This window comes from Scyliorhinus canicula, chromosome 21 (assembly GCF_902713615.1).
Source record: "Scyliorhinus canicula chromosome 21, sScyCan1.1, whole genome shotgun sequence".
NCBI classification, from domain to species: Eukaryota; Metazoa; Chordata; class Chondrichthyes; order Carcharhiniformes; family Scyliorhinidae; genus Scyliorhinus; species Scyliorhinus canicula.
Window position 1 is genome coordinate 42,130,257 of NC_052166.1, and position 27,367 is coordinate 42,157,623.

A 27,367-nucleotide genomic window follows, 5' to 3' on the forward strand; every position below is an offset into this window, starting at 1 on the left:
GGGCGTGTCCTCCAATAGCATTCTTATTCAGAGTGGTTTTGAGAATTCTGGATGAAAACCTTCCCAATGTGCTGTCCTGCCACTGTGGTGTTTTATCTTTAACAGCAACTTTTTAATTGCAACTAAATGCTAGCACCAACTGAATCTTTGGCACACTCAATGTGTTGGGCATTAGTTATAGAGATGTAAATTATCTCACCTGCTTTTGCTCTGGATATAGTGAATTCTTATCTCTCTATAATCACATAGCAAAGCTTTAATGCTCTCTAATCTTTCCTTTGATTTTAAGCATTGTGCTCTAGTATGCTGAATGAGCCAATGGCTTAGACGCAGCAATTTCCCAAGTTCTTGATCAGAATAATATTGTTCTAGAATCATAGAATGGTTCGAGCTCAGATGGTGGCCATTTGGCCAGTCGTATCTTTGCTGCTTTTCTGAAGGAGCAATTCACCAAGTGCCACTCCCCGACCATTTCCCCATAGCCCTGCACATTCTACCAGTTCAGATCATTTAAATCCCTCCTAAATGTCTTGATTGAACCTACATCCACCACACTCTCTGACAGTGCATTTCAGATATTTGAGAATAGATTTAGAGTACCCAAACTCCACTCAGACAGTGACGCGTGGCCTGGATTGAACCCGTGTCCTCAGTGCCATAAGGCAGCAGTGTGAACCACTGCACCACCATGCTGCCTACTTTTCAGATTATTAACTTGCTCACTGGCGTAGGCCTGCTCACGGCCCTTGTCCTGCTCACTGGCCATGTGCTCGTTGTGTAACTACATAGTAATGTTTGTGCCAATAGCAACAGGCCTCAGGAACATGCAGACAGGAGCAAGCGATTCAATGCCTCAAACAATTCCACCATTTAATTAGATCCAAGGTCGATCACAGAATCCCTACAGTGCAGAAGGAGAGCATTCATCGTGTCTGCATCAGCCCTTGGAAAGAGCACCCTACTTAGACCCACACCTCCAGCCTATCCCCATAGCCCAGTAACCGCACCTAATCTTTTGGACACGAAGGGGCAATTTAGCATGTCCAAACCATCTAACCTGCATATCTTTGGACTGTGGGAGTAAACCGGAGCACCCGGAGGAAACCAACGCAGACATGAGGAGAAAGTGCAAACTTCACACAGACAGTAACCCGAGGCCGGAATTGAACCCGGGTCCCTGGAGCTGTGAGGCAGCAATGCTAACCACTTTGTCACTGTGTCGCCCTGATCTGTACCTTATCTCCATTTACCTGTTTTGATTCTGTAACTTTTAATATTCTTATCTACTAAAATCCTACCAAACTCGGTTTTGAAATATTTATTTAGTCCACTATCCTTTTTTGTGTGAAATAGTGCTTTGGTTTCTAGCATGCCCCTTGAATGGCTTGGGTCCAATTTTGAGGTTATGCCCCATTGTTCTGGACTCCCCTGTCAATGAAGATAGTTTATCTCTTTCTATCCTTTTGTGTCCATTTGATCATCTTAAGTATCTCAATTGGGCCAAGGGAGTAGAAAGCCGGGGTGGAATTTTCTAGCAGTGGCTCTCCCACAGCAGAGGAGAGTGTGGTGGATGCAGGTTCGATCAAGATATTCAGGCGGACCTTTCTGTCCCGCCGAAGTGGATGGCGATTTACATTCCTCACCTGTGCTGCCGTAGGTGAACCCGTGGCTGGGGGTCGACTTCGGCAGGACCAGAAGATCCCACTGGCGAGTAGGGCTGGAGAAATCTGTCCCTGCTCTGTACTCCCTGTCCTCATAACTTTTATTTTGTTAATAAACATTTTATTGAGGTATTTTTGGCATTATAACAACAACAAAATAAACAATGTACATGAAACTACAAACATAGTGCAAAAGCCGTCTCCCTCCCTTACAGGTCCCACCTTTTGTAACCCCCACCCCCCCACTTTTGCTGACGATTAATTTTCCGCGAAGAAGTCGACGAACGGTTACCACCTCCGGACGAACCCTGACAGTGACCCTCTCAAGGCAAACTTGATTTTCTCCCAAATAGAGAAAGCTAGCCATGTCCGATAGCCAGGTCCCTGACTTCGGGGGCTTTGAGTCCCTCCAAGCTAATAGTGTTCATCTCCATGTTACCAGGGAACCAAATGCCAGAACGTCTGCCTCTTTCTCCTCCTGGATTCCCGGGTCTTCCGACACCCCGAAAATCGCAACCTCTGGACTCAGCGCCACCCTTGTTTTTAACACCGTGGGCATGACACCTGCAAACCCCTGCCAAAATCCCCTAAACTTCGGACATGCCCAGAGCATGTAGACATGGTTCGCTGGTCCTCCCGTACATTTTGCACACCTGTCTTCCACCCCAAAGAATCTGCTCATCCGGGCCACGGTCATGTGAGCCTGGTGAATGACCTTAAATTGTATCAGGCTGAGCCTGGCGCATGTTGCGGACGTTGACTCTACTCAATGCGTCCGCCGATAGACCATCCTCTATCTCTCCTCCCAGCTCCTCCTCCGAGGTGCTTCAGCTCCTCGGTCTGCATAAGTTCCTTGTAAATGTCCGAGGCGTTCCCTTCTCCTACCCACCCTCTAGAAACTACCCTGTCCTGAACCCTCCTTAGCGGTAGGAGCGGGAAGGTTGACACCTGTTTACGTAGGAAGTCCCGCACCTGCAATACCTGAATTTGTTTCCCCTCGCCAACCCAAACTTCTCCTCCAGCGTCCTAATACTTGGAAAGCTCCCCTCTATAAACATATCTCCCATCCTCTCAATCCCTGCTCTCTGCCATATCCGGAACCCCCCATCCATACTTCCCGGGGCAAACCGGTGATTATTACAGATTGGGGATCAGACCGATGTTCCCTCTGCTCCCACATGTCTCCTCCATTTTTCCCAGACTCTCAGGGCCGACACCACCACGGTCCTGGTGGAGTACTGTGCCGGCGAGAACGGCAGAGGTGCAGTTACCAACGCCCTCAGACTGGTGCCCTTGCATGAAGCCACCTCCATACACTCCCATGCCTCCCCCTCCCCCACTACCCACTTCCTGATCATGGCTATATTCGCTGCCCAGTAATAGTTACTAAAATTTGCTCAAGCATTACCTTCCTTACCCTGGCCCCATTCCCGCACCACTTGAATGCCTAGTTACCTAAAGCTTCCCCCTACTAATTTAAACAGCAGCTCCCCCAATCGCCTCTCCTGTCCCCTCGCCTGGACTGCAAACATCTCACTTTTCCTCATATTTAGCTTATACCCCGAAAACCGGCCAAATTCCCCGAGAATCCTCAGGATTTCTTCCATCCCCTCTATTGAGTCTGATGCATACAGAAGCAGGTCATCTGCATAAAGCGAGACTCTGAGCTCCACCCCCCGGACCAGCCCCTTCCAGCCCCTTGAGGCTCTCAGAGCAATTGCCAACGGCTCTATAGCCAGCGCGAACAACAGTGGGGAGAGGGGGCATCCCTGTCTTGTCCTCCGGTTCAGTCTAAAATAGTCCGATGTTGTCCTATTCGTCCGTACGCTTGCCACAGGAGCCTGATACAGCAACCTGACCCAGCCCCACCCAAATCCAAACCATTCCAGTACCCCCACAGATAATCCCATTCTACCCAATCAAAAGCCTTTTCTGCATCCATTGCGATCACTACCTTCACCTCCCTACATTCCGGGGACATCGTGATCATGTTTAACAACCTTCTTACATTGGCCACCAACTGCATACCCTTAACAAACCCAGTCTGGTCCTCCCCAATATCGTCCATAACACAATCCTCAGCTGCTCCACCGCCCTCCCTGTGGTTAACAAGCCAAACTACGCCTGTAGCCTCCGCCGTTCCCTTAAAAGCCCTGCCTATGGGGTCTCCGCATACCTCCTATCGACCTGTAGTATCTCCTTTACCAGTTGGTCCGTCTCTGCCCTGTCCACCTTCTCCCTATGGGCCCGTATCGCGATCAGCTCCCCTCTGACCACCGCCTTCAGTACTTCCCAGAATATCGCTGCTGAAATTTCCCCTGTGTCGTTGACCTGCAGGTGGTTCTGAATACATTTCCTCAGCCGCTCGCACACCCCTTCGTCAGCCAAAAGTCCCACATCTAACCTCCAGTGCGGGCGCTGGTTACTGTCTTTACTAACCTGCAGCTCAATCCAGTGCGGAGCATAGTCTGAGATTGTAATTGCCGAGTACCCCGTGTCCACCACCCCTGCCAGTAAGGCCCTGCTCAAAATAAAGAAATCAATCCAGGAGTATACTTTATGCATGTGTGAGTAGAAGGAGAACTCCTTCACCCTCGGCTGCCCAAATCTCCATGGATCCACCCCCCCCATCTGCTCCATGAACCCTTTTAGTGCCATTGCCATCACCCTGCCCCTTTTTGAGCTTGACCGGTCCAAGCCAGGGTCAATAACTGTGTTGAAGTCCCCTCCCATGACCAACCTGTGCGAGTCCAGGTCCGGTATCTTGCCCTGCATCCTCTTTATAAACTCCACATCATCCCAATTTAGCGCATACACATTTACTAATACAACATGCACCCACTCCAGTTTCCCACTGATCATAATGTACCGACCTCCCACATACAAAACTATTCTACCCGCCTCAAACACCATCCGCTTATTGATCAGGATCGCGACCCTTTTAGTCTTTGAGTCTAGTCCCGAGTGAAAGACCTGACTGACCCAGCCATTCCTCAATCTAATCTGGTCAGCTACTCTAAGGTGTGTCTCCTGCAACATTACCACGTCCGCCTTCAGTCCCCTAAGATGCGCGAACACACGTGCCCTCTTGACCGGCCCATTTAACTCTTGAACATTCCAGGTGATCAGCATAGTTGGGGAGTTCATTGACCCCACCTCCTTTTGCCAATCAGCCATCACCTTTTTTGGGCCCACCTCCAGCCCATGCTCCGCGCCTCCACTGGCCCGCCTCCAGGCAGCCTCCGCCCCTAACCTCCTCCCTATCCCTAAGCCCAAGTCCCTCCCTCGTCAGCAGAACATTTACCCCCCACCCCCCTAGTAACAACACTCTGTAACCCAACCCCTTTAATAAACCGAACATATGAACACCCCCCACTGCACTTCCTTGAGATAGCCCACTCAGCTAGCTTGGTGGCCCCCATTCCTGGCGCCGGATAGTCTCACACCTATTGTTCCCTCCCCATCCTCCACCCCCCTCATTCAAACATACTCCAACATCAAACAATGCCCACACAATTGCCCAACAGAAAAACACCAAGATCTAAACAAGCACACCTCCATCCTCCAACAGTGCAAATGAAAACCTTAATTCACTCAGCTCTGCCACTGGTCCCAAATCAATGCAAAAGGCATTACAAACAGCTTCCACAAAACAAAAAATGAGAAACTTTTTTTTAAAAGAGAAAAACAAAAAAAAACATGAATGTTGCAGCAAAGTTTAAAAGCTCTCAGTCCACCACCGGTCGTTTCTTTTTCGGGAAGTCCAGCGCGTCCTCAGGCGACTCGAAATAAAAGTGCTGTTCCTCATGCGTGACCCAGAGACGGGCCGGATACAACAGTCCGAACTTCACCTTTTTCTTAAAAAGGATCAACCTAATCTGGTTGAAGTCTGCTCTTCTCCTGGCCACCTCCACACTCAGGTCTTGGTAAACCTGCAGGATACTGTTGTCCCACTTACAGCTCTGTGTCTGCTTGGCCCACTGTAAAACACGCTCCTTATTAAAGTACTTGTGGAATCTCACCACCATTGCCCTCGGGGGGTCTCCCATTCGCGGCTTCCTCACGAGTGGTCTGTGAGCCCTGTCCACCTCCAATGGCCGGGAGAATGCCTCATTCCTTCAGCAGCTTCTCAAACATATCTGCGATGAATGCCCCAGCGTCGGCTCCTTCGGACCTCTAACGATTCTCAAGTTCTGCCGGCAGGACCTATTCTCTAGGTTCTCCAGGAGCTTCTTCTGCTGGTCTCTCAGCATCCCTACCTCCAACTCCACCACAGTTTGATGTTCCTCCTGCTCAGCCAGCGCCTCCCCTACCTTCTGGATCGCCCAATCTTGGCCGTCCAATCTAAGCTCCAGCCGCTCAATTGACTCTTTTATCAGGTCCAAGCAGTCCCATTTCTGCTTAGCAAAGCCTTCCTGAATAACTTGCATCAGCTGCTCCGTTGACCGCTGGGTCGACAAACCAGAGTTCCAGTCCTCCACCATGCTGTCTCCCCCTGCAGCTTCAGCCCAAACCTTCTCTGTCTTTCTGTTTCTGCCTTTACAAGCACTTCTAGTTCTTCTCTCCATGCACCGATGTGGGAATTCAGTACATAATTGCCTCTATCACCAGTTTTACAATTCAAGTCCGGTAGAAAATCAGGGGGAAAGGGTCCAAAAGTCCGACCCGAGCGGGAGCCACCAAATGTGCGACTTACTACTTTATGGCCGCCACCGGAAGACCTGTCCTCGTACCTTAACACCTTCAGCCCCAGTATCATTCTGATGTTTAGGACTGTGGCCCGTGCATGATGATAGTACGGGGAATGAGCCAATTTCATGAGGCCATCCTTTCAGATACATACTGTAACCAGGAGATTTTGGCTTGGACCCAGTCAGAAACAGCAAAGTTCAGAGTAGTTGATTTACTGAGTTGTTTTGAATTGGTTGTTATCGGGAAGTTTAATAACATGTCATTCTAGACCCTCAGGGAGACACTTTCATTATGAGCAGAGTTGGGCAAAGGGGAAGTCTGAAATTCAACTACAGGCTAATTGATATACTGAGTGCTGCAGAAATGTTACTGAGATCTGTGTTTTTTCTTGCTGAATAATTCATGAATAGACCTAGGAACCTAAGAATAGATGTGGGCCATTCAGCCCCTTTACTTGGCATTATTGGGTCGTGGCTGATTTGTACTAAACTCCACTTTTACCATGTGTACCTTGATTATCGAACAGAAATCGATCAATCAGTGTCTGATAAGTTTCAATTCCGGAATCCAGCCCTAATGGGGCGGAAAGCTCCAGGTTTCAATTGCTCACCGTGTGAACAAACCACCAAGGCTCCTTGGACAGCACCTTCCAAACTCGAAACCTCTCGTGCCTAGCAGACCAAGGTTATGGACCAAGTGCTGGAAAATGGGATTAGAGAAGATAGGTGCTTGATGCTCGGCACAGACATGATGGGCCAAAGGACCTCTTTCTGTGTTGTATGACACATGGAAAGGCAAACGCCTGCAAGTTCCCCTCCACCCCACACACCATCCTGACTTGGAAATGTATTGCCATTCCTTCACTGTTTCAGAGTCAAAATCCCATTGGCAGGGCAGCACGGTGGCGCAGTGGTTAGCACTGCTGCCTCACAACGCTGAGGACACGGGTTCGACCCCAGCCCCGGGTCACTGTCCGCGTGGAGTTTGCACATCCTCCCCGTGCCTGTGTGAGTTTCACCCCCACAACCCAAAGATGTGCATGGCAAGTAGATTGGCCATGCTAAATTTCCCCTCAATTGGAAAAAAAATAATTGAGTACTCTAAATTCATAAAACAAAATCCTAACAGCACCGTGGCTGATCCTACACCACATGAAGTTTAGCACAATGGTTGAACACTGCCTTCTCAGGGGCAACTAGGGATGGGCAATAAATGCTGTCTTCGCCACAACACCCACACCCAGTCAACAAGTAAATAAGCACATGGACGTTAGTGCTGTAAACAAAATCAAATTAGCCGATGGTTAGCATCCTGGGCAAATGATTTTCCGCAATGTCCTTTGCTTTTGTAATGAAAGATGCTGTTGTGAAACAGAACAGACGGAGATACAATGAACACGTGGTGGCACAGTGATGGAGCATTATGTGCTAACACGGCACCTCACATCTTTTCTGACATTGTTGGTTGAATATAGCATCCCCGAGTTTGGTCCCTTGCCCTGTGCAGGAGTTTAGAGTGAACCTCATGTTTGTCCCGCTCTCAGTATCTTCTCGAAGTATATCTGGTTCAGGCAGGTTCCCAGGCAAAGGGACCCAGGCAAAGGGACCCAGACTGAAAACAAAACACTGCGGATGCTGCAGATCTGAAACAAAAACATTCACAGCGGCGGGAAAGCTCAGCAGGTCCGGCAGCATCTGTGGAGAGGGAGAGAGAGACTGATTTAAATTTCGAGCCCAATCTGACCCTTCTCTTGGGTAAGAAACGTTAACCCTGTCCCTCTTTCCACAGATGTTGCTGAGTTTTTCCAGCACTTTGTATGTTTTGATTGAAGGAATCCAAACTGTTCGGAGTCAGCACTTTCCATACCTCTCCATGCACCTGAGGAAGGAGCAGTGCTCTGAAAGCTCGTGTTTGAAACAAACCTGTTGGACTTTAACCTGGTGTTGTAAGACTTCTTACTGTGCTCACTCCAGTCCAACGCCGGCATCTCCACATCAGCACTTCAACAGTTTTGCATCTGGGCATTTGCCCTCCAGGAACAGCACATTCTCCCCGGGTGCAGGTACATCAAGAAATCATTTGAAGTGTGTGCTTTCCACAGCCTGAAAGGCTGCCCTGTTATTGTGCAGATAATCTACCTGCCGAGATCGTCCAACGTGTGCTGAACGTCTTTGATGCAAACCAACTTGGCCTTTCAAAACCTGCCGCAGAACAAGCGTGCGGGACCCCAAATATACTTTTATTTCCATCTAGAGGTGATCATCTTTAACCAGTGGGATGAAACAACGGCTAAACTGTTGGACTTCCGAGAAAGAGCAGGCATTGCTAACTGCTGCCAGCTCCCTCTGAAGCCTCCCAGCTGGTTGTTTGTTGGTCGGCAGTGTAGTTCAAGGCTCAGTTAGGTTCACTGTCCAAATGCAGAACTCGACGCCGATCTGACTGGCCAGATAGCGGCAAAGGAGTTGGATGTTGGCAGTTAATTGGCCAGCTCCTTCTATTCCAGAGGGAACTGGATTAAGACGAAGCTGCCTAAAATTGCAAAAAAAGAAAGGGATGGGGCTGACCCAGGGAGAGGGAGGGGGGTGAGGGGAAACTGTTAAAAAGCGACACAAGCTGATATCTCGACGCTACAGACAGCCCACACCGGTATACCCCGCTTCATTCCACCTATTGCAAAGGGGAATGATTGTCACGATCAGTTTCTGTTGTCAGTCTGACTGGATTTATTACTGATCTGCAAATTCCTGATAACACAAACTGGACAAAGGCAATGCTGTCCTCCCCCTCCCCTCCTCCCTCAGACAAATTAGCAGTTCTGAGATTTTGGTGGCATCGTAAATTTGAATTGAAAATAAAATCTGGAAATTGGGTTCAAAGAAAGTGTCCTGCAATTATTCAGGATGGTTTGTAGCTGGAGTCTTGTTCTGGCTCCGCCTCGGTGTGGAGTGAGTGGGGGACACTGAGATTTAACGAGGACGGCTCGGTAAACCGTGCTCCAGAGGAATGAAGGTTGTCTTCAAATTGCTGCACAGTTTGGGTGATATTGATCATGTTATTGATCACTCCAGGCAGTTGTGTTGCTATGAGCACACACACACACACACACACACAGCTCGTCAATGCCGCCATAGGGTTGTGGAGCATCAAAGTTGGCAACTGCTGGGCGAAAGGAGAAATTTCCCTGATTGAAGCAAGCAAAGACGTTGCTGGAGGCAGAAGGAGGTCTCAAACTCGCCGGGGGCCGAAGCAATTCGCTCCTTATTCGTCTGAACGTTTGTTTAAAAAAAAACATTTTGCCCTGTTTTGTAAGTTGTGAATTTATAAAATTGCCCCGGGAAGGGAACTTCCTTAAATTTCCCTGCTTTTAGGGAAGACTCTATTACATAATCATTCCTAAATCATTATTCGGAATAGATAGAACCTTTAAATCAACGTAAGTAGAATATACCGAGTTACTTAATACTGAAGATTAAGGAATGGGTAAAAGCAAATGACTGCGGTGCTGGAATCTGAAACAAAGTAAGGCTTTGACAAAGAGTCATCAGACTCGAAACGTTAGCTCTTTTCTCTCCCTACAGATGCTGCCAGACCTGCTGAGATTTTCCAGCATTTTCTCTTTCGATTAAGGAATGGGACCGTGTAAAATTGATTAACTCTCATATCAGCTATTTATTTCACTGGCTTTGTGGACATTTCTAAAGGCCAACCCCAGCCTGTATTATACGCTAGTTTCTCATTTACACAGCACATCGCAGCCCCATTTCAAAACAGTAAGAAGTCTTACAACACCTTAATCTCATGGAACTCACGCGGCCCTTCCGGAAACATGGTGACGTCAGCCTTAATGAATGGCCAGTCCACTTATATAATCTTTAAACACCAGGTTAAAGTCCAACAGGTTTGTTTCAAATCACTAGCTTTCGGAGCACTGCTCCTTCCTCAGCAGTGCTCCTCATTCACCTGAGGAAGGAGCAGTGCTCCGAAAGCTAGTGATTTGAAACAAACCTGTTGGACTTTAACCTGGTGTTGTAAGACTTCTTATTGTGCTCACCCCAGTCCAATGCCGGCATCTCCACATCATAATCTTTAAATGTTACTATTGTGCTCACTTCATATCTAGCACTGTCTTCCCACTTCACATTTCACTGTTAGCGGGATAACAATTCATTAGCCAACCAATTGCATCAAAGTAAACAATTTATTTCAACATACCATTAGCAAAGTTCAGTACTAATGTACAAACTTTCCATAGCCCTTTTCTACAATATCACCTGATTGAAATAATGAAACCATGCATTTAATCAGCTCATGCGTTTGACCAAATTTCAGTCAGCTTTCGATTATGTGTTCGCCTCAAAATAATATTCCTGGGCAGCACAGTGGCGCAGTGGGTTATCCCTGCAGCCTCACAGCACCGATCCCAGGTTCGAATCCCGGCTCTGGGTCAATGTCCATGTGGAGTTTGCACATTCTCCCCGTGTTTGCGTGGGTTTCACCCCCACAACCCAAAGATGTGCAGGTTAGGTAAATTGGCCATGCTAAATTGCCCCTTAATTGGAAAAAAATAAATTGGGTACATTAAATTTAAAAAAATATAATATTCCCACTTTCAGGAATGCGGAACAACCAGCTTGGAAGTGCATTTTATTCCCAACATCCCAACTCTCGGACGTACTTCAGCGGCTGTGAGGCTCTTTGAGATGGATGTCTGATGGTGATACAAGGTGCTATATAAATGCAAATCCCTTTCCAGCATCTTAAAGTTGGCCATTTACTGCCTAAGGTGGCTGAATTTGGGATAAGAGCCCACATTTGTAATGGCGGCAGAATGTGTGGTTTTGCTGTTCTGAATGCAGGTGTAGGGTTGATTTCCACGTGTTTTGAACATTACATCCATGCTGATCACAACTCTACATAAAATATTGTGAATGATCAGAATTATATAAGAAATATTGAGAATTATCATAATTATGTATAAAATATTGTGGGTGTAGCCTACTCGTTACATTTATAGTGATTTATTTTATTTTAGTGAATTTCCCCCCTTGTTCTTTTGTGTTTACACTTCCTTAACTTTTCTGTATACATGTCCCAGGACATTCTCATGTCTAGCTATGGTGTCGGCATTTCTGATAAAACCATGCTATCTTTTGCTTCCTATGTCCTGGGATTGTGTCTGTGCATGTTGGATATGGGGCTGTGGATATCTCTGTTTATATTTTGCCTATACCAATGTTACGATCACAGTTAATGTTATAACTGGACGGGAAGATCCCAGAATGGAACCCTGGCTAACTTTTATTTGTTTTATAAAACATGGAAGAATAGTCACAGGACTGCCACCTAGTTTTAACAACAAGGAAAGTAATATTTATTAAACGTGAAAAGTTGAATTATTATAGAATATTCCTTTACTCCCCCCTTATTTAACAATTACACCCAGATTTTATTAACACTTTACAATCTACATCTTAAACTACACTGGTCTAATTGGCACACACAGTCTCATTTAAGCACACAAGATATCTGTGGTCAAATACTGTAATGAACTCCAATTAGCTTTATTGGTTGGCCAATTGGAGTATGAGCTCCCTCAATGATAGCTCATTGAGGGGACCCATATAAGCACCTGTGTAGGCTTCGTGAGCCAGTCTTAAGTTGACTGGACTGCTAGCAGCACTGTTTGTAGCTGCTCCTGTAATATCATTATTGTAAATAAATATTGGTGTGGTGACGGAACTCCTGCCTCCCGTGGATTACTACAAATACACACACTCTTCTCTGAACCCAAGTTTGTGTTATGGAATTCCACTCAGAATCCCCCCTCCCCGGATAGGACAGCATGGTGACATAGTGGTTAGAACTGCTGCCTCGCAACGCCAAGGACCTGGGTTCGATCCCAGCCCCAGGTCATTGTCTATGTGGGGTTAGTAGGTTCTCCCTGTGTCTGCGTGGGTCTCACCCCTACAATCCAAACATGTGCAGGATAGGTGGATTGGCCACACTAAATTGCCCCTTAATTGAAATAAAAATGAATTTGATACTCTAAATATATTTAACAAAAAAAATCCACCCAGATGATGATCACATGAGAGTTTCCAAACTCCATTTCCAAAAACAAATTTTTAAATCTTCTCATAATAATGCTTTCCCTTTGCAGTTTGCATTCCGAAATCCAGACCAGGTTTTCCAAATTACACTTTTAAACAAAGTTTTTGCTCTACTTTTTAAAAATAAATTTAGAGTATTCAATTATTTTTTCCAATTAAGAGGCAATTTAGCATCGCCAATCCACCTACACTGCACAGCCCAACTATAGATTTTACCTTTCCAGGCACAAAAACATGAAATTAAACCCATTTAAAAGATACCTTATTTCTACTGTTTACCAATACAAATCTAATTCCCTTAAAACAACCTTTGTTTTCCATACATTAGAAGTCGAAGCAAAAACAAAATGTTAACTGGACACTTGGGTTAGACTGTGATGAGTGGGGAGCTATGATGGAGGAAGAAATGTTATCCAACCCTGGACTCCAGGCATTACATTCTTTTTGTTACTAGTTCTCATTTTTTAAGCTGTCTTAAGTACACATTCCATCATGGCTTTTACAGGAAGTACAGTATCACGTGGTACAACACATTTCAAACCCAAGACAAGCTCATTTCTGATTACAAAATAAAGTGGCTTTAAAATGTTTATAACTAAGACGGATATAACCATTCTTACAGTATTCAAGTTTGCAATTGTGTTCATCTTATCTTACTGTACGTTGCAAAGTGGTCTGTCACATCCAGCATTTACGTGTACACTTTATTTGTTTAAATTCAGGTAATGGGCTGACCTTGGAGGGAGCTGTACCTTCAGACCAAGACAGTCATCCAAAACCAGCAAAGAGAGCACGGACGTCATTCACTGCAGAGCAATTACAGGTAGCATTGCCACAGGAAAATCCATTTAAAATCAGACCCTTTCCATTTATGTTGCTGTATATATTTCTGAACCAGATTTGATGAATACCACTGCTGCCAGTCAGTGTGGAACGTGGGATAACTAACCAATGCAATTTAAAAAGTACCTTTCAAACTCATTGATTGAATATTTCTCTATTTAGATTATATCTCATCAGTTATTCTTACTTCTGTATTATATAACCTCACACGTTTTGATATTAAACTGCATCTGCCATCAGTCTCCGTTAATTAATTTATTTAACACTGTCCATGTGGAGTTTTCTAATTCTCTCCATGTTTGTGTAGGTTTCGCCCCCACAAACCAAAAGATGTGCAGGCGAGGTGGATTGGCCATACTAAAATGCGCCTTAATTGGAAAAAAATGAATTGGGTACTCTAAATTTTAAAAATTACAATATAAGGTAGTAAAACTTTATGCTGACTCCCAAATCGCTTCACACTGTTGCTGGATGCAACATATAAAGACCTATTCCTGCCAATAAACCATCATTAGAGTGAAAGTGTAATGACAATATATTTAAACACAAGTGGTTATTCATGGGAGGATCCTCATTAACTAAAGGAACGCCCAAATGACCTTTAGCAGAGAAATTCAAAAAATTTGCAAGTTGATCAAAGTTGTCTTTCTCAGGCCATTTCAGATTTTGAGTTAAATTCGAATTCTCATCCATTGTGGTGACAGCTAGTGCCAGAATGTAGATTCTACACCAGTTCTTCATTTTCATCAGCTTGGCAATGATCGCCCATTCCTTTTTAATAGATAAGAATTGATGTTAAATGGAGACATTGCTGTTACAATCCTTGTATTGAACTCTGCCTTTGCTGACAGTACCTCTCTCACTATCTGTGTACAGGTGATGCAGGCACAGTTTGCACAAGACAATAACCCTGATGCACAAACTCTTCAGAAGCTTGCGGACATGACTGGGTTGAGTAGACGTGTTATCCAGGTATGGACATGTTCATGTGATGAAGAATTTATTACTGGGGCTGGGTCACTGCTGAAGTGACATATCATTGTGTAGCTCACAGCATTGTATCAAACAACCAATACCAGAAGCACATTTTGTGCTTTGTATAGATCAGTAAGAACTCCTAACATATCCTGAAATTATTATTGATGATTGTTTATTATTTTGTGGGCCTATGGAGCAGCTAGGTTTTAGACATAGACAGTTCCGTATACTTGTTTCCATTCTATTATTTTGGCTCTCAGACTTGGTTTTAACTGTGGCGGACACTGGAGGTTTAAGTTAATTGCCCTCCCCATGGAGGTTTTGGTGGAGGAGAGACTTTTAACTGGTTGGAGGGTGGGCATAACTTCTGTAATCTCTCCTCATAATTTAACTATTGGAGTTGAGGCACCCTCAATTACGACGCAAGAGCGCGGTCGGTAATCAAAAGGCTTTAATCTACAGAGAACTGAACAGCATCCAAGAAAAGTGTGCTCACCACATGGAGCCTTATCCTATATACCGTTTCCTGGGGGCGTAGCCAGAGGCGGAGTCCCCAGGGTTCCAAGCATCTTAAAGGGGCAAGGTATTAAAGGTCAGGTACCGTTTACAGCAGTTATTAATACCGTTCATCACAGGATCATCACAAGTATTATTCTAGTAAATCTATGCTGCACCTCCTCCTGAAGTGCAGTGCCCAGTCTGCTCAGAGTGTTCCAGGTTTGATCCAGCCAGGACTTTGTATAGCTTTACCAGAATTGCCACCTCCTTGCATTCTAGTTATCTAGATATAGAGATCAGCGTTCCATTAGCCATTTTGGTTGTTTTGTGTGCCTGTTCGTGATGTTTTAATGATCTATGTGAATGGACCCCCAAATCCCTTTGGACCTCAACTGTTTTTAGCTTTTCACTATTTTAGAAAGTACTCTCTTCTATCCTGTTTAAGCTCAAAGTGGATGGCCTCACATTTGCTTAGATTTAAATACATTAACCACAACTTTGCCCATTTACTTAATCTATTAATATCTCTTTGTAGTTTTAGATTCTATCTGCATTGCTTGCAATGCCACCCAACTTCATGGCATTGGGAAAACTGGATACGTTGCTTTTTAGCCCACCAGTTAAGGCATTAATAAAATTGTAAATAATTGAGTACCCAACACAAACCCTCTTTGGACACAGCACGAGTCACAGGGCGGCACAGTAGCACAGTGTTTAGCACTGTTGTTTCACAGCGCCAGGGTCCCGGGTTTGATTCCTGGTTGGGTCACTGTCTGTGCGGAATCTGCACGTTCTCCTCGTGTCAGCGTGGGTTTCCTCCGGGTGCCCCGGTTTCCTCCCACAAGTCCTGAAAGACGTGTTTGTTTGGTGAATTGGACATTCTGAATTCTCCCTCTGTGTACCCAAACAGGCACCAGAGTGTGGCGACTAGGGGCTTTACACAGTAACTTCATTACAGTGTTAATGTAAGCCTACTTGTGACGATAATAAAGATTTTTATTATAGAGTGCCTGACCATTATCCCCACTTTTCCTTCTGCCGGTCATGCATTTTCCTAACCAGGTCAATAATTTGCTTTCAATTCCGTGAACTTCAACATTAGCTAACAGTGGGCTGGATTTTCCAGTCACACCTGCCTGGAGACCAAAAATTCCCACCTGACACCAATGGACCTTTAAACGGTCTGTCAAATTTCCCGTCCCGCCCAAGACCGGAAAATAGTCTCTTATGAGGGACGGACAACCGATATTATGTGAAGTGATTGAGAATTCACTGATACCCCCTCTCTCCTTTCTTAAATAGCTGAGTGGCATAGGAGGAGAGGGTGAGAATTAGGATGGTGCAACTGTGTCACCATTCAGTTAAATGTAAATCCACCTGCTCATTAACTTAGGTCAATTAACTTAGGCAGCACGGTAGCATGGTGGTTAGCATAAATGCTTCAACAGCTCCAGGGGACCAAGTTCGGTTCCCGGCTGGGTCACTGTCTGTGCGGAGTCTGCATGTCCTCCCCGTGTGTGCGTGGGTTTCCTCCGGGTGCTCCGGTTTCCTCCCACAGTCCAAAGATGTGCGGGTTAGGTGGATTGGCCATGCTAAATTGCCCGTAGTGTCCTAAAAAGTAAGGTTAAGGAGGGGGTTGTTGGGTTACGGGTATAGGGTGGATACGTGGGTTTGAGTAGGGTGATCATTGCTCGGCACAACATCGAGGGCCGAAGGGCCTGTTCTGTGCTGTACTGTTCTATGTTCTATGTTCTTACAGGATAATATGCCGAATGACAATTCTTTAACAAAATCATGAGATACACTGCACAAGTCAGCTAACTCTTGACATCAAAACTAATTGAAAACAAAAGTTACATTTTTAATTTGCCATTTCACACTGATGTGTATTGCAACTTCTTCTACGCTTTGATAGTAAAACCTACAATCATTGTTGTGTTATTTAAGAGCCCATTAATATAAATTGCATGAAAGGCGAGAGATTTATAAATGGCCTGGCTTCATGTACAGTGTGAGGTTTTTTAATGCTGACAAAATGCAATAAATATTCTAAGTATGGGTATAATATTGGAATGATCCCACTAAAACTACATATATTGGCATGGATGTGTACTGAGTACCTGACTTGGCAGTAGTACGACACACATCTCAAGATGTGGATTATTATAACTCAGAAGTGTCTTTGGTGTTCACATTATTCAGTTCGTTATTGCTCAGTGTGATGTTTTCTAACACATGTTTCCTGTCATGTGTGATCTATATACCTGATATGTTAACACTTGCTATTTCATGCGTTCAATTTTTGTAAGGATTTTCTTAAAAACATTTTTTCACCCGCATTAACTTTTACAATTTATGTGGAATATAAATGTGAGTACAACATCTTTCCTTGGAGTGTAATGTAAAGTAATCAGGGTTGGAAAATTCCACTTGTCAGCTAGCCTGAATTCAGTTACCATCCATTCCTGGATGATCTAACAATTGGGGCAGGCTCCAGTGCAGTGAGTTCATCTTTCCAATTCTCTATTGTCTGGTTCTGAGCTTTGGCCACGTTAGATCACTGTGGGCCATGGCAGCTCTTCCATTATCTAACCCCCCCCCCCCCCCCCCCCCCCCCCCCAGCTATTCCCAAAACATATTTTGTTTATCTGGGGATTCATTTCTTTCCCAGCCTACTTCACCTTGTTGGTGAGCTGAAAGTTTTAAAATAAATAAATTTAGAGTACCCAATTCATTTTTTCCAATTAAGGGGCAATTTAGTGTGGCCAATCCACCTACCCTGCACATCTTTGGGTTGTGGGGGCGAAACCCATGCAAACACTGGGAGAATGTGCAAACTCCACACGGACAGTGACCCAGAGCCGGGATCGAACCTGGGACCCCGGCACCGTGAGGCAACAAGGCTAACCCACTGTGCCACCGTGCTGCCCCGGTGAGCTGAAAGTTGATGCATGTCAAATTCAGAAAGAGCTTCCAAGGTGATAAATATTGAAAATGAAAATTTCAGCTTGGAAGGAATTACATATCTCCCCGATTCCAAGAGTAATTTTCATCACCTTATTTTATTGGCTTTCATGATGAAAGTGAAAGAAAACAGACACACAATGGCAGCCAAAGTGCAGAGAGGAGTTAAAATGTAAAGCGCTTGTTGATATCATTGTACTGTATCTGCTTTCCATATGTCTGACAATAATTACCATCTCTCTAGAGTCGGTATAATCTTTACCTAACAATTAGAGGAGTATACTGTTTAATATTGAGACATTGGTATGTTGGGGAGTTTAAATCCAAACTTCTTATCCTAAATATAATTTTCTCATTTTCAAATCTGACTTCCAGTTGTGGATTTGAAGTGATTATTTTTTTAGATTCACAAATATGAATTTTGGGTACAGTCTTTAATATAGCAATCAAATTTTCATTAATTTTATTTAAATAAACACCACGGATGAGCTTATCCTGAGCACTCAGATGCTACCTGATGCTTACCCTGGTTGGAGCTGCAGTATTGCAGGGATCGGATCGAAACTCGAGTAGTTTGAACTCAGAAGTGGCTGTGAAGTTCAGTCCTGGCTCCCCACAACTCAATGAGCACATCCGGTAAGAAGGTGCGCCCTAGGAGGCAGCATGGGGCATAGTGGTTAGCACTACTACCTCACGGTGCCGAGGTCCCAGGTTTGCTCCCGGCTTTGGGTCATTGTCCGTGTGGAGTTTGCACGTTCTCCCCGTGTTTTCGTGGGTTCAGCTCCCACAACTCAAAGATGTGCAGGGTAGGTGGATTGGCCACGCCAAATTGCCCCTTAATTGGAAAAAATGAATTGGGTGTTTTTTTATTTAAAGGTGTGCTGTGAAGATCAAAGGTATGAATCCCAATCTTTATTAGGTTGGCTGAGCTCCACTGGGTAAGGGGTGCTCCAGAGCTAACGTCAACACCCATGGTTCCTCACCCAGAATGTCGTGACTTCCACGGAGGAGGTCTGAGGAGGCTGAATCCATCCCGGCCATTGGTGCTGCTGGCATCAATCCACAGTGGCTGTCCAGCCAAGTGAACTAACTGAGCCAACCACCCTGCACTCTCCTCCAACTTCCTCTCCCGCCCGCCCCACCAAAGGTGTCTGTGTTACTGTGGCAACATGCATGTGGTCTGGAGCCATGTATGGTGATTTTCTTTCCATCACATGGCTATCACCCATCTAATGAATGTGACTGAGCCAGCACAGACAGTGTTGGCTTAGCAATGGACGTGTGCTCATGGAATTAGCACTTTTGGGACCTCTGAGTTGGTGACCTTGTCCCGCCAAGAGATGGTTCCTCCTGTGCGTTCATGGTATAGGCCACTGAACTGGTAAACCAAAGACCTAGAGCAGTGCTCTTGGGTTCCAGGTTTGAATCCCACCATGGTGGATGATTAGATTTCAATTTGAATCTTGAAATAAATCCTGCCAAGAGATGTCATTGTATTTGCAGCAACCGCTGGATTTCCAACTCTCCTCTATATCCAAAGTTAAAAATTGGGTGGTCACAAAAAGGATGAACGCACTGAACTGCAGGGGTCAGCCTGGATACTCTCATCTTACTATCTGTTCATCTGAGGATCAGGATTGTACATCATCTGCATTTACCTGATAATTCCCCTCTGTTCTAGGTGCAGTTATGGAAGGGTAGCATCACACAGAATAGGAAGCGGTCATCTGCCCATTGAGTCTGCACTGCTCCTCCTCATTATCAATACACTCTTATTAATTGCATTGAACATACACTAAATTGTACTTGGTGACTAATAATATGTGGGCAGCATGGTGTTGTAGTGGTTAGCACTGCTGCCTCACGGTGCCAAGGTCCCAGGTTCCATCCCGGCTCTGGGTCACTGTCCATGTGGAGTTTGCACGTTCTCCCCATATTTGCTTGGGTTTCGCCACCACAACTCAAAGATGTACAGGGTAGGTGGATTGGCCATGCTAAATTGCCCCTTAATTGGAAAAAATGAATTGGGTACTCTAAATTTATAATTTAAAAAAACTAATAATATTTGTGACTTAATAGAGCAGTATTAGATTTTTCTTTCAGTTTGAGAGAATGTTGCAGTTGTGTGCAGTTGAAAAGATTCCTGATCATTGGACTCAACTGAAGCTTTTATCGTGGGTTATTGTGACGGATTGTATCTGTTGCTGTTGTAGGTCTGGTTTCAAAACTGCAGAGCACGGCACAAAAAACACACGCCACAACACGCAGTCGGTCAACCAGGGCCCCCTCGGTCACGCCTTCCTCCGTCTCTACCTGAGGACATTCATTACCAAGCTTTCAGTCACCATGAACGGACCAGGATGGTGGCTCTTCATGGTTATGTGGAAAGTAAGTAGATATGTGCCGGAATCTGTTCCCCTCGAGTTTGCATTAATAATCTACAGTGTGAAAATGTCACCACAGCCCCAGAGGACCATAGGCTACTTTCCCCTTTCAGAGAGAGCTGACTGGTTGTGATTTAACCTGAGGGTCACCACACCTCAGACGAAGGGCAAGGTGCAGAAGACGTGGCCCTCATGAATATCTTCAGCCGATACGGGAATTGAGCACGCGCTGTTGGCGTCGCTCCGCATCACAAACCAGTCGCCCAGCTGACTTGAGAATATATAGGATATTAATTGGCATTGTAATCTGGAGCACTGCCTCATGATTTGCCATCACAGTGGACTAAAACTGTGATGTCAAGAAGTTATTCACACAGTGATCATCACTTGAAATAGACTTCAGGGTTGGGCACTGACTATGAAGAAACTCAATTCATTTCTCAAGGTCCAGTTGGAGGTTGTGATGATGGGCGAGCTCTTGTGGCCATTTTCCCAAGGTGTGTGTACTGAGATGGGCCCAGTGGACTTCATGTGTAGTTATCCTGTGACATGAATTGCCTTCTGGGAAGAAATTGTCCTGGATCGGGCAGACAATTTGAACCAAGACGCTAATGCATGATGAAGGCTTTCTTGCCTTGAAAATTAGGCTCTTTGACCCTTAAGTGTTTTCTTACCTCTGTTAAGTACAAAGCAATTTCAAACACAAGCTTTGACCCAGATTTTCTGCTTATTAGCAGATTCGGGGGTGTATGAGAATGGGCATCATGGTGGTTACCTACTATACCAGCTCACAGATAGTTGCCATCACTTTTGGAAGTTTTGTTCCTAACTGGCAGTAGGCATTGAATTCCAATTCCAATTCTCTTCCCGCATCTAGTGGTGCACTAAGGCAGACTTTCGTCTGTTTCCATAGCTAGTAATTCCCGGAACATGTTGCTAGTCTGCCGCCATGAGGCTGGTGGCTTGAGGGGCATCACTCCACAGCAAGTATGGCTAACCTGGTGTCTCTCCCACTCTTAACGCCAGCCATTGGTGTGTTGGAAGGATTTTCAGGTTTGACCGCGTTATGTAATGCACCTTCCTTGGCCATCAAGTCCTGGGCTGGGACTCAAACCTGGAGCCTCTGGCTCAAAGGCAAGGATGCAACCCACTGAGCCACTAGGCCTCCAGGCATTGAATACTTCCACCCATAATTTGGTAGACACATGTGAACATTAGGTAGGGCATATGACTCTTTGAACCTGCTCTGCCATTCAATAAGATCGTGGCTGAAGACTCCCATATCCTTTTACTTCCTAGTTGCTCAATTTTTCCAGTCTTGAAGATACTCATTAACTGACCATCCACAGTTGCCTTGGATTCAAAGATTCAAAATCCTCCAAGTGAAGAAAACATTCTCATATCAGTCTTCAAAAGTGACTCCTTATCGTGAGACTGTAGTCGTGTTCCAAACTCCAGCTGGGGGAAATGTCCCCTCAGCATCTACCCTGCCAAGCCCCCAAAGACATTTATACATTTCAAAGTTATCACCGTTCATTCTTCTGAGCTGCAGAGAGTATGGGCCCATTCTACTCAATCTAGGGCATGTTCAGCAGACTTTGAACAAAGTCTGCTGTCGGATGTGTTTAGCGGAGTGTTTCTTGGTGACTGCCGCGTTGAGGCACATCTCACTTTGCCGAATTTTGTGGTCTCAGGGAGTTTCTCTCTGCCGAGGCCGCACTAGGAAAGATTGTTCACAGATTGGGGTGCCATTTTGATTGGCAGCCCCGATCATCTCCCCCCTCCCCTTTCAGGCTCCCCCACTTTATCGACCACCCCTCCCCCTCAGCCCCCCAACTTCGGGAAGGCCCCTGGGAATTACCCTTCACCTCATCTCCAAGTGGCAAAGACCCTCCCCCGGGCCTGACCGATGGCAGTGCCAACCTACCACCTGGACACCCTGGCAGTGCCACCAAGGCTGAACCGCACCCCTCATCTCACAGAACCACCCTCATCACCAAAATCAATTTAATGAATCTTGCATTCACTTTAAGGCAAGTATATCCTTTCGTAGGTCGGGTGATCAAGCTACACACAGTGTGCTCCAGATGTGAACTCACCAAATCCCTGCATAATTGCAGCGTGACCTCCTAACTTCCTAATTGCTTTCTGCATGTTAACTTTGTGATTCAAGTACAAAGACATCCAAATCCCTCTTGAGTACAAACACAAATTAATCTCTCATCTTTTAAAACCATTAGCTATGAATATTGTGTTTGGTATTAACTACACTTTAGTATAACACTTTAACAATGTTAATGTGCCCATGTATTTACAAAACAAATCATTGTTAGATTCAAATTTATTGGTGCATTTGCTCTGATTTTATTTGTAGGTCATCCATTTTCAGTGTTGACAACACAGCCGATCCCACACCAAGCTTTGGCTCTGCCGCAATTGCCAATCAGCCGTTGATCCTTCTGCCACAAGCAAACAGTCTTTGAAGAACAGAAGTCGTTCGTGGATCGTGTGACAAGCAAAAATTGATTTCGTAAACCCCCCCCCCCCCGCTTGTGTACATTCTCGGTAATGTATTGAGACGCTAGGACCTGTCTACATACTGTTCACACAGCTTGGTTTTCGTATTGTACTGAATCCAACTCATTATGTAAGGAAACAAGAACAGAACATGCTGGAAATACTCAGCACGTAGCATCTTTGGAGAGAACAGACAAGTTAACCTTTCCAGCATGGACCCCTTTTGCCAGACCTGATTTTCAGCATCCGCAGTATTTTTTGCTCTTAGTCCGTTACATAAAGAACATGCTCGCTAATCTGAAGGCTGGACCTTTTTGGTTCTTGTCAGGATAAGGACCAATCTCCGTGATAAAACAACGTTTTCCCCCATTTTGTTTCTTGTAACCGTATTAAGGCTTTTCCATATTAGAGTTGATGAAAGCAGCTGCTGTATCAAATCACCTCTAGCATTGTGTCAGCAATACTGGTCCAGAGGTGAGAAGACTTTGAACTTTTTTTTAGCTTCTTTGACTTAGTCTATTTTCTTTATTTACAATGCAGCATGAAATGTGTTGTGCATTGTGACTCATGCCTCCCAATACTGCTGACAACTGGTCACCATTAAACATTCTGGTCTAGGATCATACATGTAGACTCAATGTGGACAGTTTAATTGTTGTGCATTCATTGAATTGGTACTTTTGGTCTCCCAAAATCACATGGCACAATGGCAGCTGAGTTAAGCATTCCTTCAGCCCATAAACAGTGAGTAATGGACTCTACTCCACATTGGAAAAAACATAATTCCATCACTCTTGTCTCGGGTCACCTTTTCATAACCACTTGCTCATGAAAATGTTCCCACCTACTTTCTGTTCTTCTACCACTTGCACATCAGCCAGTTCACAGCAACACTGAATTTACACCCTATCCTGAGAATGCATTATCCCCCAGCAACACGGAGGACCCCACACAATAACACAACTTTATTGATTTAATTTTTCAGACAAAATTTAAATACACTGCTAAGATATATGACTTTCTGTTTTAAACAAGATATATGTATATATAAAATGGGACTTGCTAGTTCACAGAAATCTAAACCAGCAGAGAAATCAGGCCCTCTAAAACTCATTCATCATTTGGGCTAAGGAATTACACGCTAACGACTCTCAGCGGTTAATGGTGGTTTAATTTTAGTAAACTACAAACCTTAACATATCACCTGTTAAATCCTAGTTGCAACCAATAATGTCTGGTTCAGCTCAGTTGAAATGGTTATTTAAAGTTTGAAACAAGGAACTCATCTAAAAGAATCTTCCTTGCCCATTTTAGTGCATTTGAACAGGGCTGAACAACTGTGTCTCAGACCAGCTGAGCTAAAGCCGCTGGCTGTAATTTGTTGTATAATGTTTTATTCATGTGGCATGAATTATTGATGTCTCAACAGAAAAAGAAGCCAAAATTAACTGTTTCCATTTGTTCAAATAATGATGAAAGGAATTTGGTTCCATGTGAGACGTTTAAAGCTATAGGGTGAGTCAGACAGGGTTGTCTGTATTGTAAATAGAGTTGCTGCTTTAGTGACACAGTGCAAATGATAGGATTTGGTGATCGCAGCCAGAGTAGCAGCAGTAGGACTGTGATGATTTTCTTCAGTTGACCAGAGTTGAAAGAGTTAGTTGACAAGAATTGAAAGGGCGCAAATCTGCAAAGGATCCTGAGCTAGACTGCTACCTTGTGGCCTATGCATGGTAAGGGCGTGCATTTGTGAAGAGGAAGCTCCCAGCATCTACTTGCCTGCTCTGGGCATTCTTTGTAGAGTTGCACATCAAAAATAGTCACTTGAATGAGTTCCTGTCACTTGTCAGACCATAGCCCGTTAAGAGTCAAGGCTTAGGAGAGAAATGGGACAAGACTGCAGGAAAACCGAAGCACTTATTGAGTTAATATGATTTTTCTATGATGGCGGAAACAAATTAACATTATTTACCAACTCTCAGTGAGACATATGGACTTGCGTTAACATAGAAAATAAAAGAGAAATGGCCAAAGGCCACTACAGAATATCTTTTGTAAATTTGAGTTAAAGCAAACAATTCTTGCCCAATTTATCAAAATTCTGCTGTTCGGTTCACCCGAGAAATCAGTCCTATTTGTTTTTAACTGCAGCTCGTTGTGCTTCTGCACTAATGTAGCCAGATTTTGGCAGATTTTGGGACCTGTGTGCTAGGGATATAAAACAAGAGTGATAAGGCGGCAAGGTGGCGCAGTGGTTAGCACTGCTGCCTATGGCGCCAAGGTCCCAGGTTCGAACCCGGCCCTGGATCACTGTCTGTGTGGAATTTGCACATTCTCCCCGTGTTTGGGTGGGTTTCACCCCCACAACCCAACAATGTGCCGATTAGATGGATTGGCCAAGCTAAATTGGCCCTTAATTGGAAAAAAAATAATTGTGATCTCCAAATTTATAAATAAATAAATAAAACAAGAGCGACAAATATAAACCAGTGAATTAAAAGATGAGATTTACATTTTTTTGGAACTGGTCAAAGCTTATATTATAGCTCACCATTCTGTTTAAAGTATATGTGTCTATAAATTGGGGTTCTTTGGCTACAGTGTAGAAAAGCAGAGTCTCTAGCAACATTTGAAAATACAATGAATTTGTGGGGGGAGGGGTTGCGTTTCAGTGGATTACTCGTGCTGAGATTGGAAGAATGAATTCATAAGGAAAACATCACAGTGCAGGAGGACCTTAAATTATGCCATCTTACTCTTTTTACACACCTTTACCGTGTGTAAGTTGAAATAGGCAAATGTCGATTTGAGTTGCAAGGGTCATCTGGTGTTAGATCGAGGACTTGAGTCACCCTGAGCAGTGCTTGAAAAATCAAACTGAGTGCTTCGTTCCAGTTCTTTAAAATAGGCCAGAGCTTTGCTGGCATACTAGTGTAACATCTATCTTTTGTTTATTTGACCAGCAGCAGAGCCATTGTGAGCATGTGCACAGTAGAGGAGGCAATGTTTTGCTGTTCCTCATTGGGATAACTGTTGTTTGGTTGGCTGGGAAAATGGTTTCCATATCCATATTTAGCCCCAGAGGTCCTATTTTATCTAATGTACTTGGATCTGTAGGTCATCCTGTGTTTTAACTGGTAGCAGTGACTAATAGAGGATGCGGCGTTGGTGTCATGTCTGGCTGACCAAAGTGGTGAGGAAATAATAAGAGCTATGGAATTAGCTAAATGCTTTGTCAGCATTTTACACATTTTACCATAAAGGAAATAGAGTTGTGTCAATCTCGTCGTTCACAGCACAATGGATTTAGAAGCAATTCCGGCTAGTAATGTATCAGCAATTGCACAGAATTAACCACAGAACATTGGCTGAATCATTGTACCTCATACAGACAAGTTTAACTGTTCATTCTGTATCTAATGAAAACGTAAAGGTTTACAAGGACCGTCCAGGCTAGAGCAAAGAAGCACAATGACCACATTATTTTGTTTTGATGAAAAAGCAATTGTTTACTTCTTTCCAAGCATTTATGTACAACTTTATAACCTGAAAAAGGTTTCACTCTAGTTCATGGATTATGCTGAAGCATAAACTCATGTCTTGTCATATGTGTTCTTGTACATAGATGTTTAAAGCGTTTTTAATCCAAATGTAAATTGTTCGTTTTAGCATGTGATGATTCAACATGTCTTGGCTTACAACAATTACCATTACAAAATGGATGCTACTTTTAAAATGTCAAGACACTGTTAATCAAGTATTTATTGTAAAATATAAACTTCTGTAAGCACTTTTAAAATTTTCAGTTTTTGTAACATTTAGACTTTTACTGTGCATTGTTAATGTATTATGTGTGATTAAATGCAATAAAAGTGCTGCCACTTTGATGAATTCAAGTCTCTGCCAATCTCATTTTACTTTTCTTACCTAAAGCAATATCTATACCACACACCACTTAATTTGAGAAATAGGCCTCTATCAATCTCACTGCATAAATGGACGTGTGGAAGGACTGTTTATCTGCTTTTTCCCACATACTTGTAGAAACGAGTCTCACTTGTGCTTGGAATGAGCTCCCTTCTGGATTTGACCTGGGGAAAATTCGCCACATGGAGAAGCCTGATAAGCCCGCGTTATTATCAATGTCAGCTGGACATGGAATTGGATTCCCTTTGATCATCACTTGAGCTGAGAAACTGTAGATTATTTCACTCTGCCTCTCACTCTGTTAACTCCAAACAATACCAAGGAAAACAAATGGTTAATGTTGATGATGTTGGCATGGCAACTCCTCAGAATCATGGTACTGAGTGTTGATAAATGTAGTCACAATAACGCAATCATTTTGTGACTATGGGTGTAAAAGTTTTTTTTAAAAAAGAGTACCCAATTTTTTATTTTCTAATTAAGGGGCTATTTAGCATGGCCAATCCACCTACCCTGCACATCTTTGGGTTGTGGGGACGAGACGCATGCAGACACGAGGAGAATGTGCAAACACCCCATGGACAGTGACCCGGGGCCAGGATCGAACCCGGGTCCTCAGCGCCTTGAGGCAGCAGTGCTAACCACTGTGCCACCGTGCCGCCAAAAGGAAATAAAAGTGAACAGGATCAAGCAAAGACTGTGTATGCTTTTCGTCCTTTAAAACACGGTACTGCTTTTTGCAAGGGTAGCTTTGTAATATGTTGGTGCTTTCATGAACTCCAGTTCAGTTACA

General features: G+C 44.3%; 1 protein-coding gene across 1 annotated transcript in view; it reads left to right on the forward strand.

Annotated features, from left to right (window-relative positions):
• The window catches only part of lhx6 (LIM homeobox 6), a 71,460-nt gene extending 44,922 nt beyond the window's left edge, over window positions 1–26,538 (forward strand). The window contains exons 6-9 of the mRNA XM_038782375.1: window positions 13,186–13,286; window positions 14,183–14,278; window positions 19,960–20,134; window positions 22,505–26,538. Coding sequence (XP_038638303.1) covers window positions 13,186–13,286; window positions 14,183–14,278; window positions 19,960–20,134; window positions 22,505–22,584 — 452 coding nt within the window. The 3' untranslated portion in view covers window positions 22,585–26,538. The remainder of the gene's footprint in view (window positions 1–13,185; window positions 13,287–14,182; window positions 14,279–19,959; window positions 20,135–22,504) is intronic.
• Window positions 26,539–27,367: the final 829 nt, after the last annotated feature.